The sequence below is a fragment of the Cebidichthys violaceus genome, unplaced genomic scaffold (assembly GCF_023349555.1).
Source record: "Cebidichthys violaceus isolate CVI_PGR_0920_01 unplaced genomic scaffold, fCebVio1.0.p SCAF_4, whole genome shotgun sequence".
Taxonomy (NCBI): domain Eukaryota; kingdom Metazoa; phylum Chordata; class Actinopteri; order Perciformes; family Stichaeidae; genus Cebidichthys; species Cebidichthys violaceus.
In genome coordinates this window covers 1,504,351-1,518,517 of record NW_027176594.1, presented here as the reverse complement: position 1 = coordinate 1,518,517, position 14,167 = coordinate 1,504,351, and the positions used below count along the sequence as shown (strand labels likewise).

The 14,167-nt window shown below is 45.3% G+C and overlaps 1 protein-coding gene across 2 annotated transcripts; it reads right to left on the bottom strand.

The window, feature by feature from the left end:
• Positions 1 to 1,142: 1,142 nt before the first annotated feature.
• Positions 1,143 to 13,372, bottom strand: LOC137885202 (atlastin-2-like). Of its 2 annotated transcripts, XM_068727365.1 has the most exons (14): positions 13,304 to 13,372; positions 10,125 to 10,411; positions 8,835 to 8,966; positions 8,560 to 8,664; positions 8,290 to 8,340; positions 7,459 to 7,515; positions 7,253 to 7,345; positions 7,022 to 7,160; positions 6,748 to 6,875; positions 6,418 to 6,474; positions 6,170 to 6,241; positions 5,637 to 6,068; positions 4,036 to 4,050; positions 1,143 to 3,747 (listed from the first exon to the last, which is right to left on the bottom strand). In XM_068727365.1, exons 1-14 carry the CDS (start codon positions 13,362 to 13,364, stop codon positions 3,637 to 3,639), a joined length of 1,740 nt encoding a protein of 579 aa, XP_068583466.1. In that variant the 5' UTR covers positions 13,365 to 13,372; the 3' UTR covers positions 1,143 to 3,636. The 2 variants fall into 2 exon arrangements, with proteins under 2 accessions (XP_068583466.1, XP_068583467.1); XM_068727366.1 differs by lacking the exon at positions 4,036 to 4,050.
• Positions 13,373 to 14,167: the final 795 nt, after the last annotated feature.

The window sequence follows — 14,167 nt, the reverse complement described above, 5'->3', positions numbered from 1 at the left end:
AATGTTAGCATAACATACTTTGTTAGTATGCTAAAACCTTACCACGACAATATGTTACCACCAAAATACTCCATGGGTAAATTAGCATCAAGCAAATGTCAACAGCAATCACCCTCGACTCACAGAAAACAGTTGAGTCTGTATGGAAGAGCAAATATTAGGAAAAGTTAGATTGCTTTTATGAAGACAATATTTAGTATCTCATCAATTTACTTTTACAATAGATTGCTTTCTGTATTGATTTGTCTACTTTGATAAATGCCTAGTTCACACTACATGACTTTAGCACTGATTTTCCGCTACCAGACAATCTATCCAAGATAAGAGGCAAAGAATTTGAAAAGTGAGAACCGTCCAGAGACGCGAGCCGAGAGGATTTGAGATGTCTTTGCATGCAAAACATCCTGATCCGTCGGGGAGCTTCAGCCAATGAGAGGTCGCCTCACCTGGAGCTTACCTGTGTGAGCTACGTGTTGCATTTGCAATACAGACCAGAGTTGTTGTTGCACCCAGGGTGTCGGATCTTTGCATGAACAAACAAAACACACTGACTGATCTACAAAAGTGAAATATTAAAGCCGTGTGGAAACAGGCAGTTATGTGAACATGTGACGACATCGACAGGCTCGACTACAACCCTGTCACTTCACGAGCTGTGTTATGCAGTACGAGTTGTGTTGTATTAACAGGACAGCGATCTGACTACTTTGAAAGTGTAGCGTGAATGTGGCTTAAATCAATTTGTTTTTTTAAACTATGAAAAAGAGATTCACTTTTTTCTGACAATCGGTTTCCTAAAACCCAAGCAGATGTCTGTAAATGTCTTTTTTTATTATTTATTTTTTTAAATCAAACTTCAAATCAAATGCTTCCGTTTCCAACACCTATAAACTAATCGTGTGCAGAAGATAACCAACAATTTTCCAAAACTCACACAGGACTGTGATGATATATCAAAACCATGAGCCCTTCGAGGAGGCCAATGGATCCCCCCTGTAGCCTGCGAGGAGTACCCTCGAGGAGGGCACCATCTAGACGTGACCCCGTAAACCCAGTGAACAGCGCCCTCTGAAGGGATTAAAAATATCCTTCCAGAAAACTACACCATAAAAACAAAACATTCAAAAACTGGACGACACCACTCTGTGTTGTAGGAGTTTGGTTTAATATTGTATTGAAAAATAAATTAACGAAAATAACTTTAAAAGCAACAGAAGACAAAAAAAAAAAAAAAGAAAAAAAAAAAAAAGAAAGAAAAAGATCCAGATTATAAACATTCTTTGCCAGCAGGGGGTGGAATCGCAGTGCTCATGTAAGATTAATTTACAAATATATATATAAAAAGGGAATTTATTAGACATATCCACAAATCACGAAAGCATTCCTTTACATCCAGTGAGCTGGACCTGGTCTACCACCCAAACCGTTGTTCTTCCAGCTACAAAAAGGTCTAGAAAATTTATATTTATATATGTATATATTTCAAACACATGCCCTATGTGTGGATGAGGCTGTAAAAAACTGAACTGTACAAAAACAAAAGCACACAGTGGTGATGTTGTTGTGGATGGAATGATATTAAAAAAAAAAAAAAAAAAAATCAAGAAAATAGGACAATGCGTTGATGTTTGAAATGAACCTCTCATTCATCCGATTTACGGATTTTGGCTTTAAAAAGTGTTAAATGTGGGCGATGAAATGATTTTTAATGTTTTACTAAACGACTCGTGGTGCTTTAAAAACAAGATGAGGTGGTTCAGTCCTTCAGATTTGTCAAGATGAATAATAATAAAGACGAGGAATGACAGCGAGGGAATAACACTCAAGTTAACAGAATTACATGTCATCTACAAAAAAAAAAAAAAAAAAAAAAAAAAAAAAAGGTCTCAGCTGAACTGGAGGAACACATTTAAAAGCTTTACTCTCTGTAACGCCGGCAGTCAGACCGTCATCATGAACTACCAGGTGAAATGTTTAGAAGCATGATCTCCCAAAATAAGAACCCAGAGATCATTGATGACTTGAGGAATAGTTCTTAGGATTTACTTACTCTCTTTCTGGAGATCAGAGATCAATATAAATTAAGTACAAAGTTGGAGCCGTGGCGGAATGATACATTGTCAGTCAAGAAGTAGTTCCTAATCGTCCCGACTCCAGACGTGAGATCCATCAGAACATGTGTAACTTTTATGTAAAACTAATAAAGACAAAAAAAAAAAAAAAAAAAGGTTTAATACTGAAAATAATGATCAATCAAGATAAGATAATCAAGTCAACGTTCAGCTTGCTACTTCAAGGGTCAGCAGGTTCTGGGGGAAATTTAGCTTATTTTACTTACAGTTCTACTTTCACAGAGTCAGACAAACTCACGGACGTCTGGTTTCAAACGGTGACTTCCTGCTGGACAAAGAGTCCCGTGGAAGGATCTGGATCCTGTGTATTCACTTGAAATGAGTTGGACTCACGATTAGCTTCAATGCCACATAGTTGTGTTTTCTAATGTTTTTGAAAATGCAGAGTGAAAACACTGTTCGTATAAAAAAGATGATAAGTTATAATATTGTAGCAAATTCAGTCGCTGGAAACGACTGCCCACACAGTTTAACTCCTGTGGACCGATTCAGCTGTACTCACATAGCATTTAAAAGATGAAACACGATCTACTGATCACAGCCACTTCCTGTTTTCTGATCCCACAGCAGAGTCCATTTAAAACCAGACGAAAACCAGAGTAATGCTAAGCTAACATTTACTCTGCGAGCTTTCGACCGTGTCCCCAACACTCAATAAAATAACCAGATTTTTGGTCATTTTTTTTTAAAAAACGACCATAAAACGTTCGCAGAGTTGAAGACCTCCTCGCATCCGGAGGCGCGTTCGTCTACTTTTTGATCTGAGCCCACTGGACCAGTCGAACTGCTCGACACACTCTCAGCCGGCACAGAAACGTAGATACACATCCATGAGTTTGTGATTCTTATGTAAGAAAAACTGTCAAAAAAAAAAATCCCCGAAACCAAACCTAAAAGCGTGCGTTTGTCAGTCCGCAGTCTGAGAGCCTCCTACGAGTAAAGCTGTAAACTTTGGTTGTGACTCCTCCTCCTCCTCGTGACGCCGCCCAGCGACAGAAACCAACCTGACGGAGACGACAGGAGGGGGGGGGAACCGTGAGGAGGGTCTGTGGTCATGCACTTCATTCATACATTCACATAAATGGGAATAGTTTGTCACACACACACACACACACACACACACACACACACACACACACACACACACACACACACACACACACACACACACACACACACACACACACACACACACACACACACACACACACACACACACACACACACACACACACACACACACAGTGTGATTGAAAAATGGCCCCGCCCACCAATAAATACCTTAACCCCGCCCACTGACAAATAATAAAATACATCGCACTGCTTCGTCCGGGGTCTACGGCGAGTCTTTAAACCTACAGCCAGCCTTCATCTACGGTCCGAGAACAAGAACTCATTTACACGCCTCAAACCGTCCTAAAAAAAAAAAAAAAAAAAACAAGAAACCGAGCAGAGAGTGAGGGAGGAGGAGGAATAAACGTGAAGGGAACGCGGCGGCGCGCCGCTAGTTTTTCTTCTTGACGTTGTTGTTGGAGGCGAGCCGGGGCCGCGGCGCCGGGATCAGGCTTCCCAACGGAACTCGACTCCGAGCCACTTCGAAGAGTTTGGAGAAAACCTGGAGGAAGAGGAGGAGGAGGAAGAGGAGGAGAAGCTTTACTGTGATAGTTCTGGAAAATAAAAGGATTATTGAGATGCACCCCGTCTATAGAGCAATCCACCGTAGCCTGTCTGCTTTTATGAAAAATGCTTCTGCTCACTTTCAGGAAGCTACAGCTGATGTCACGTGGCGAATACAAAATTAATTGTCTTATTATTATTATTATTAGGTCCTTTAATCGTTTGAGGGTCTTTTTCCCCACAACAGGAGCAAAGTAAGGGACCCGTACAGGTTGTTAAGACGTACCTTTCGTGGAGTCCTCTGGAGGCAGTGAGAGAGAAAAACAAAGAGGAAGGATTAGAGGAAGAGGAGGATGAAAATGAGAAGGTGAAGGATGACAGAGATGTGTTGAAGTGAATCGGGCGTCAGCACAGAGTCTCATGTATCAGTTTGAAGTTTACATTAGTTGTTTTAAGAGGAGAGCAGTACGGCTGAATTGAAAAATCACAAATGCTTTGACGAAAAACTATAGAATTGTTTTATAAAATGTTTTTTCCACAAGTTTAGTTGGTTTGAAATGTTTCAAAGCCGGTGCAGCAAAAGCAATATTGTTATTACGTTATTAGTCTGAGGAATGTTATCGAGCAAGAAGAATCAAGGATTAAGAATCCGAGCAGACGTTTGACGGTAACGTTCAGTACTTCAGGTTCTGGTCCTCTGTCCTATGGACACATTCAGGTTGGACACATTCAGGTTGGACACACTGAGGTTTGATCAACAGCTCCATCTGTTCACTATTAGTCTTTATAAGAGCTCCATCAAGTCAACAAAGGGTTCTACTTCTTACAGACTAATTCATTCTTCACTAATGAGCATCAGGTAGAGATGACACAGTTTTGATATGATGGTTTCTTCTTTCTTAAAGGATTTTGTTTATATTTACAACAATAGAATGAACTGCTTATTGTTTTAGTTTATGATAATAACCCTCATGGAAATACACTCCAGACACGAAGACGAGAGGTGAGGACAGACATGAAGACTAGAGGTGAGGACAGACATGAAGACTAGAGGTGAGGACAGACATGAAGACTAGGACAGACACAAAGACTAGAGGTGAGGACAGACATGAAGACTAGGGCAGACATTAAGACTAGAGGCAAGGACAGACATGAAGACTAGAGGCGAGGACAGACATGAAGACTAGAGGCGAGGTCAGACATGCAGACTAGAGGTGAGGACAGACATGAACACTAGGACAGACACGAAGACTAGAGGTGAGGACAGACATGAAGACTAGGGCAGACATTAAGACTAGAGGTGAGGACAGACATGAAGACTAGGACAGACACAAAGACTAGAGGTGAGGACAGACATGAAGACAAGGGCAGACATTAAGACTAGAGGCGAGGACAGACATGAAGACTAGGACAGACACGAAGACTAGAGGTGAGGACAGACATGAAGACAAGGGCAGACATTAAGACTAGAGGCGAGGACAGACATGAAGACTAGGACAGACACGAAGACTAGAGGTGAGGACAGACATGAAGACAAGGGCAGACATTAGGACTAGAGGCGAGGACAGACATGAAGACTAGGGCAGACATTAAGACTAGAGGCGAGGACAGACATGAAGACTAGGGCAGACATTAAGACTAGAGGCGAGGACAGACATGAAGGCGAGGACAGACATGAAGACTAGAGGCGAGGACAGACAAGAAGACTAGAGGCGAGGACAGACATGAAGACTAGAGGCGAGGACAGACATGCAGACTAGGACAGACATGAAGACGAGGACAGACATGAAGGCGAGGACAGACATGAAGACGAGGACAGACATGAAGACGAGGACAGACATGAAGGCGAGGACAAACAGGTGAAAGCACACGAGGCCCGTCTCTCACCTGTTCCCAGAGGGTTTCAGCCACCTGGTCGATGACTCCCCCGACCTCGCGGAACTCTCCAGAGTATTTGGCATAAGCCCAGATGCAGAGCGCCGTGAGAGCCACGCCCATCACCAGGTTACACAGCGTGGCCACGGAGTTGATGCCCACGAAGCCCGTGACCATCGACACCACGTACATGACGAACATGACGGCGAACAGCGTGGCGGGCGTCCGCGCGGCGAAGAAGATGTTCTTGCCGTCGTTGTGCTTGCCGAAGTTGGCGTAGGCCACGTCGAGCTCCGCCTCCAGCTGCTCCTGGTAGCGCCGGCAGAAATCCTCGCAGCCCATCTTCTTAACGGAGCGGAACTGTCGCACCGACGCCTGGTGCAGCTCCGCGTGACGGCGCTCCAGCTCCGCCGGGGAAATGTAGGGTTTGTCTCCGCCGCAGACCTGCAAACGGAACAAGATCACACACCTCAAGATCCCGACTAAAACCTGAAAGTACTTCAACCAAATCCTGGACCTCCGACATCCAGTTTGTGACGCATTACCTGCTCCATGCTTTTGTTGTACAAGTCTTTGGCTCCTGCTACAGCCGCAAGGTTATTTGCTTCAGCTGTTGCCTAGAAAATAGATTCATACATAAACACGTCTGAGCCACAGTGAGGAGAAGAAGAAGAACGATATGGATGTACAGGATGTGTTCTTTGGAATAAATCTCATGATGTAAACTGTCCAGCGGGCGGCGCTGTTCCACAGCAACATTATCTTCATTGCATCGCGTATGAGCTGAGCTGACCTGCAGCATGGACTTGGGGTGAGGAAGCTCCTCTCCCTGGTAGATCTTCATGTAAGCCTGAAAACACAACGGACAGAAGAGAAACAATTCTGGAGGCATAAAAAACATTTACAAAAAGACGAAATTCAAAAAGACACAAACTTTACATTCTGATGTTATCCTAGATGTGAACTCACGACCAGTTTACCACCAAATAAAAAAGGTGAAAACAAGAACCTTTCTCGCTGAAGAGAGCTCAGTAAAGCTGCAAAACTAATTATGAGAGAAACACTCCCAACTCAAGGTCCTCTTACTGGCTTTTTCTAGAGCTTTCAATCAGGATCAACTCACTTTGAAGTAGTGCAGCAGCTCTCTGCAGGTGATTTTGACTCCTCCGATCTCTTTTTCCACCAGGTTCTCTGGAGAGAGCAGCGTCGGAACGAGGTTCACCAGCTCCTTCTTGAACTCCTCATCGATATCTGAGACACACACACACACACACACACACACACACACACACACACACACACACACACACACACACACACACACACACACACCAACCACGAGTCACAAAACCGGACTCGTTTTGACCGGACTAGCTGGGCCAGCGTTCGGGTCTCACCTCTGAGCCGCCCGTCGAAGTGAGGGTTGGTGGCCACCTTGAGGCCAGGGTGGGGCAGCAGGAAGCAGCCGATGTTCGAGAAGCACGAGTGGATGTGTTTCCTGACGTTCTGCAGCTCCTCGTGCTGGTTCTGCTTCACCTGACCGCAGACAACAATCGTCAGTCTGGAGATGTTTAAAAAAAAAAACACCAAAAAAAAAAGTATTCGTCGCTCGGAGGCCAGAAACTGACCTGCAGCCGCTTCTCCAGGAAGCTCAGTCCTCCCTCCAGACCGTACGGGTGTTCGTAGGGGTAACTCCAGTCTCTGATCAGGAACATCAGACTCTGAACAGAGGGACACATTCAGCTTATAGATCCAGGATCCACCATAGATCACAGGTCATTAAAAAAAAAAAAAAAATATTGCGAGGAGAGGGAACGTGGTTAGCAGATCACACCTGAAAGGGTTTCTCATAGACCTCCTCCATGGCCAGTCGGCCGTACTCCGTGAAGAGCTGAGGAGAGAAAACAAGCGGCCACTTAAAATCTAATCAAAATGTCACAACACCAGCCATGAAGCCCAATTAGTGGAGGACGAATGTGTGATTCATCTGGTCCATGAAAGCTTTTCCATTTGCTGCTCTGAACACCGGCCATCTAAAGAGTCGTTTGTGCCGCAGCAGATATAAAGATCTCATTTTGTTTGGCAAACAAAAAAGAAAAAGAAAGAAAAGCTCGGTTCAAGGCTGATGTTTGTTGCCTCAAAAGAGACCCCGCCCTCACTGTTTGATCGACAGGCAGTCTGTGAGGCGGCGTGATGAGAACTTGGGACCAAAGATGGACGAGAACGTTCCACGGTGAGAGACGTCCCGTCAGGCTCTCTGCCTCATATGGCAGCCTGCTGCTGGGTTTTAGTTCAGCCAGTTGATCCTGACCTGAACACATCACGGAACACCTGATATGGAGCTCTTCACTCGCCAGACGATGAGCTTTAGAAAACACAAACGCTGCAGCTAATCTGTTGGACTAGAAATCAAAATACAGCTGCTCTGTAAAAAAAAAAAAAAAAAAAAAAGGCAGCGAGAGGCCTGGTCATCAGGAGAGGAATCAAAACGGGACAAACCGTTACTCACTTTTAGACAACCGTGTTAAACAATCTTAACGAAAACCATGGACAGCTTTGATAGAGGTGGTGCAAAAAAAGATTTGACACACATGGTTGAAATGTACATGAGTGACAGACCAAAGGGAACCCAACGGAGGATCCTCAATACTGTCTGATTACTGACCTGGAGGTGCTGCAGGTCGTCTTCCTGGACGTTCTGGGACAAGTTGTACACCTGAAAAAAAACACACAACCCATTATATCTCTCTCTCTCTCTCTCTCTCTCCCTCCCTCTCTCTCTCTCTCCCTCCCTCCCTCCCTCCCTCTCCCTCTCTCTCTCCCTCCCTCTCCCTCTCTCTCTCTCTCTCTCTCTCCCTCTCTCTCTCTCCCTCCCTCCCTCTCCCTCTCTCTCTCCCTCCTAACTGCACAGTTGGAACTATGAATCACAGCTGACCTGGACAGAGCTGGTCATGGTGCTCAGGGCGAACAGTGTGGCGCAGTCTTTGATGGTTGACTGGCTGTCAAACGCTCCCTGTGTGTCGATTAGTAGAACTGCAACCTGCAAGAGGAACAACAACAACGTACAGACCGATATCAATAGAATCCCTCTCAATCATCACTTATGACCCACTACAAGTGTGTGGCAGTGTCTGTTATAGAGAGAGACTCCGTCTGTATTTTCTCCTCATTTCGCCGTCTTCAGGACTCTTCTCGTTCCCGTGAACTGACCTTGCAGCCGTCTGGTTTCTCCACCACGAACACCTCGCTCCAGGCCAGGATGCCCGTGGTCTCCCGCTCACAGCCGCCTCGCCAGGTGAAGCCGGTCAGAGGCTCCTCCTCGCCGCCGACCCACGAATCCGACTGGACAGAGACAAGAGGAGGGCGTGGAGAGGTCACGGCACAAAAATGTCCATATTCATTTTTGAGAGAGAGCTAGTGGTCAGACTTTGTCCTCCGTCTCTTTCTGGGACTACGTTTAAATGCACACTGATATTCCACTACTGGTCAGAAGTTGATGCAGGTCATGTAATTAATCATGTTTGGATATTCCAGATGTAGCATTTTGAAGAGATAAGCAGATGGGTCAATGGTTAGCAGGAGAGAGTAGCGTGAATTATCAATACACATCGGGATACAGACAATTTTCTACTTTTACTGGAATTCAGAAACTCAAATGATAAATCGAGACACTTTATCATATGGCTCACTGATTTGCAACATTACCTATAATACAAACAAATAAACGTGAAAGGAATAACTTCTATGGTACCAAAAGAACAATCTGACAGTTGACAGACGATGCTCTCATGATCGTCATCCTCTCCATTATTAATAAACGTGTAGTCGGCTTAAACGTGAAAAGGCTCGTGAACAGTCTAATCCCATTCTCACTCAACACCTGCATGTAAAAAAAACAACAACCACCCTACCGTGACCTGCCCTGTGTGGGCGGGGCTACTGTCATGCATAAAGATGGCCTTTATGTGAGGAATAAGCAGCAGTGAGGCCCGGCCACAGAGCCTCCATTGTGTCGGCCTAAAAACCCTCTTTACGGCCTCGTGAAACCCTGCGGAATGTTCCTCGGCGCTTACCGTAGATTAGCGCGGCCAAAAGGTCGGCTCACAGGCCGACGCATTCACTCCGCGTTTCAAGACAGAACCGGGATTTTCTGCCACAGGCTTTGATGACGGGGAGGTCACGGCAACTAAATCCATTTATATTTGTTTCTCAGCCAAAAAAAGGGAGTTTCAATGAAATTATGAATACTGGTCTTCTTATTCTGCTGATGGAAAGCACCGAGGAAACATGACGGAAGACGTGTGAGAAAACAATCCCAAATTGAGGTGCATGATCACTCACGTGGATTATGTTGAAACAAGTTATAAAGGGGCTAAATAATATATGAATCCATCTTTTTTTAAAAAAAAGGGTGACAGCTGAGAAGTCCTCTATTCATTATTTCATTTTTCTATTCATGAACTGCTTCGGAAGTGACGCCTTTAACGAGACTCCCTTTACCTGTTTGTACATGAAGCGCAGCATGAAGTCCAGCAGGAAGGACTTGCCCTTGCGGAAAGCTCCGGCCACGGAGACGACGACCACCTGGAGGTCCCGCACCTCCTCCTGCAGCAGCAGCCGCTCCAGCGCCTCCTCCTGCAGCGAGAACGAGTGCTCCTTCTCGTCCGCCACCACGATCTGCACCGGCCGGGCCACGCCGACCTCTTCCTCCTCCAGCAGGTCGGCTTCCTCCTCCGCCTCCTCCCGGCGCCTCATCGGGGACGTGTCGGATTGAAACCCGTGGCCACCTGAGAGGGAAAAGATGGGGGTAAAGTCTGACCGACCGGAAGAACAAAACACCCTTCCTGACCCATTTATCGTTCGTCACTTCTGGTTTTTGAGGAAATGTCTCCTACCCTCTTCCAAAATATAAAGACATTGTCATGACAAACAGAAACAAAAAGATATTTCATTGACACCTGGATTTGGTGACCAGCTCTATTTAAAAACACTTTAAAGTGGAGTGCATCAGAGTGGACACCGGGTCAGTCTGACTGTAGTCACGACGGCCGAGTTTCCCTTCAGCGATCAATAAACTCTGATGTTCGGAAGCGACAGCGGTTGCTGGACGGGAAAATATAAAGTTCCCTGAGCTCCTCCAGTCAGTGAAGCTCCACTGGAGAGGAAGGAATCGCTGCTATTATGAGATGGCAGAGCTGGCCGGAGGTTTACAGTCAATAGACAGAGCCATCAGTCACTGTTCTACAGAGGAATAGTGCGGCCTTCGGCTCTCCTTGTACGGCAGCAGTTACACTTCACCGACCTCCAGAAATCTGGATATTTCAGGAGGATTATCAACTCTTTTTGGATGCTTTCGCCCTCAGAGTGAAACTAAATGTTTCGGCATCTCTAGCTCGCTGGTCTGAAACAAGCTGCAAAGATTTGCAGCGCGACGGCAAAGTCCCCGTGTTTCACTTTCAGGGGATTTGTGACCTGTGACCTCGTGGTTGCGCCGACTCAAGACGGCGTCTTGTGACGGCACAGCTAACCGAGCTGCCTGCAGCCTCACGGGAAGAAGAGTCTTCATTCAGGTCAGCGCTGAGCTGGTCGGGGCCACGTGAGAGCTCTGCAGGCGGCAACGCAACGACGGCAATCCACATCCAGCAAGCAACCGTGTCAACACAGTCGGATCATCCGGAGGAGAGGACGTAAATAATGTACAAGTACACATAAAAAAAGAAGAAAGAAAAAACAGTTTTGGGACGCCTTTTGGGTGAAGCGTTCTTTAACTGAGGCTTTTAAGAAGAGCAGTGATCCGGTAAATTCAATGTCCCAGAGTTCTCTCTGTTGAGCACATGAGCTGCCTGAGGACAAGTACGTCCACAGTGCAGAGCAGAGACGCAGTGGAAAGCTGAAACGGTCCTAAACGCTTTGTGATGCAGGCTACGACGACGACGACGATGATGATGATGATGATGATGATGATGATGATGATGATGATGATGATTAACATGACTCACGAGTATCAGACTTATGAACACGTAGCGCCTTCAACGCATCATAGCTACGCATGCTTGCTTAAAAAAAAACTAAAAAGAAATTTGTAGGCGTGTCAAAAAAGGGGTTTAAATGCCTGTTTTGTCAAACTCCAAATTTACACACATGTGATCTCATGGTTATACCTCGAGTGCATTTCATTTTAAGCCTCTGGTGCGATGGTTTAACATTCCCCGACGCGCAACGCTGCACACTTCATTAGGTGAATAAGCACATTTCCCTGCTTATCAAAAGCTGATCAGTGGATTCCTGTCTAGTCATTTCACATCGGTTAACTTCCTTATAACAGGAGGTCCAGTCGCTGCATCATTAGGCTAGACCCGTCAGCAGAGAGGAGAACTCTGGTCTGTTCTGCTCATATGTCAGTTATTAAAGACAATAACTATCCCAGAACAGTTTCAGACACATCAATGACTCCTCTTCAAGGAAAAGCCCACATGTCCCCCAACACTGTATCTGACAGACTGCCCTATATTGCTACCAATCCTTGTGTAAGAAGAGACATCACACAACAAACTACATTCACAAATCTGCTAGTTTAAGGGCGAGAATATCCGATTTGATATGCATACAATAAATAACCACACCAGTCCAGTTACGTATCCGCCACATGGCTCGGTTTATGCCCCACTTTGGTCTTAGCACATCGCGTGCAATCTCTCTATATCTGCAACAACACAAGCAGCAGCATCTGCTTTGTGTAGTCCAGGTAAACGTCATGCACCTGTGTGTTCAACAGCTTTAATGCATCAGCAGTACTGGCTGAGACCCAGTCAAACATAATCCAACACCGACTGGAATTCAGCTCGAACTCAACACCACAACAGAACAAGCTGGAGTGAGTTTGACGGCTCGCAGCTAACAAGAGTCTACTTGTGTGTTGACTAATAATCCTAAAATGAGGTCAATTTAAGGGGTAATTAATCATTGCCAACAGGGGAGGGGAGTTAGCTTAACTGGCCATTTATTGAATGGAGTTTGGTGTTTACGTAAATCTACTGGTTTTTAATTAAACTAACATAATGTAACGTTAGCTCATAGCTTAATTTCACAAGCACGTTTTGTAAAACACCGTTATCCACCTGTGATGTGTGCAACAGCCTAAATGAGATAACACCTCAATTGAAGTGAGCTTGCATCACGCTGTCACCCAACGGTAGGTAACAGGAGCTAGCCTAGCGTTAGCTGCAATCTGCCAGCTTTCGACAGAGCCGCGTAACAACTGTTAGAAAACAACAGAACAATGACGAACTAGCACGAAGAGGCTAGCAGCTAGGTTAGCTCATCGGCTAACAACAAACACACACACACACACACACACACACACACACATCCAGCTCTGAAGGTGAGGACCACGGACAGCTGGGCGGCTTAAAACAAGACGCTCCACACCGGCTGCTCCGTGACTGCACGCCGTGCACAGCGTTGATAAATCGATGTAACGTTAGGTTCAAAAACACAATGTCACTACGATGTTTTTAAATTATATTTATAACGCGGGAGAGGCGATTATTCGACGTGTCATTTCCATTACCGTCCACAGAACAACCGGCGGTGGAGAGGCACGTATTCAGAAACCTACCGCCGTCATCTGTCGCGTCGGTAACATCATTTCTACTCTCGGTATATGTGTGTATAAGTACCTTCTTTGAAGATGCTGTTTTTGTGATTCCGCTGCTTCAACCTGTTCTCATCCGCCGCCATCTTTCTTTCTTGACCTGCCGATAAGCAGCAGCAGCAGCACTGTCCTGACGTCACAGAAACTCGGAGCTGCGGTGGTGTCCGCGCGGTCCTAAAGTAGGGAGCTGAAGCTCCGCCCCCCTGTTAATGCTACAGCCTCCATAGAAGTACATCAAGCACTGTATTAAAGTACACATTTGAGGTACTTGTACTTAACTTGAGTACTTTCATGTTATGGGACTTAATACTTCAACTGCACTGCATCTCAGTGGGAAATATTGTACTTTTTACTCCGCTACATTTGTGTGACAGCTAAGGTTACTTGTCACATACATGTGTCATCCCCTTCCCTTCCAGTGTAAACCACGTGTCTCCAGATGTGTTGTTTTTGAATGCTTATCAGGATAAACCACTCGTACCTGCTTGTTCTCAGGAAAGTTTACCCTAAACGTCTCAGCTCAGAGGTGAAGAGAACAGTTCAAACTGTATTTTTTGGCCACTTGGTGGCAGAGCAACAAGCTGTAAACATAGCACCAACATATTATCATTATAAAACTGTTGTGGGATACAGGTTAGCAAACTTAACTAACACCTCCAGCAGTTCTAGAACAATGTGATCATTCATTAGGAGTCGTGTTTGTGTCCATCTGATGAATGTAAGTCCATCATTGTCTCTTTTTTTAGCTCTGTTTTTGGTCTCCACCATCTCCTGAAGAAAATATCTGTCTCCTTAGCTGCTAAATGCTCCACTATGTTCACCAGCTAGTCTCTAATGTGTCTGTGTGGACACTGTGTCTGGGAACTGAACTGTTGTAAAATCCAAACCA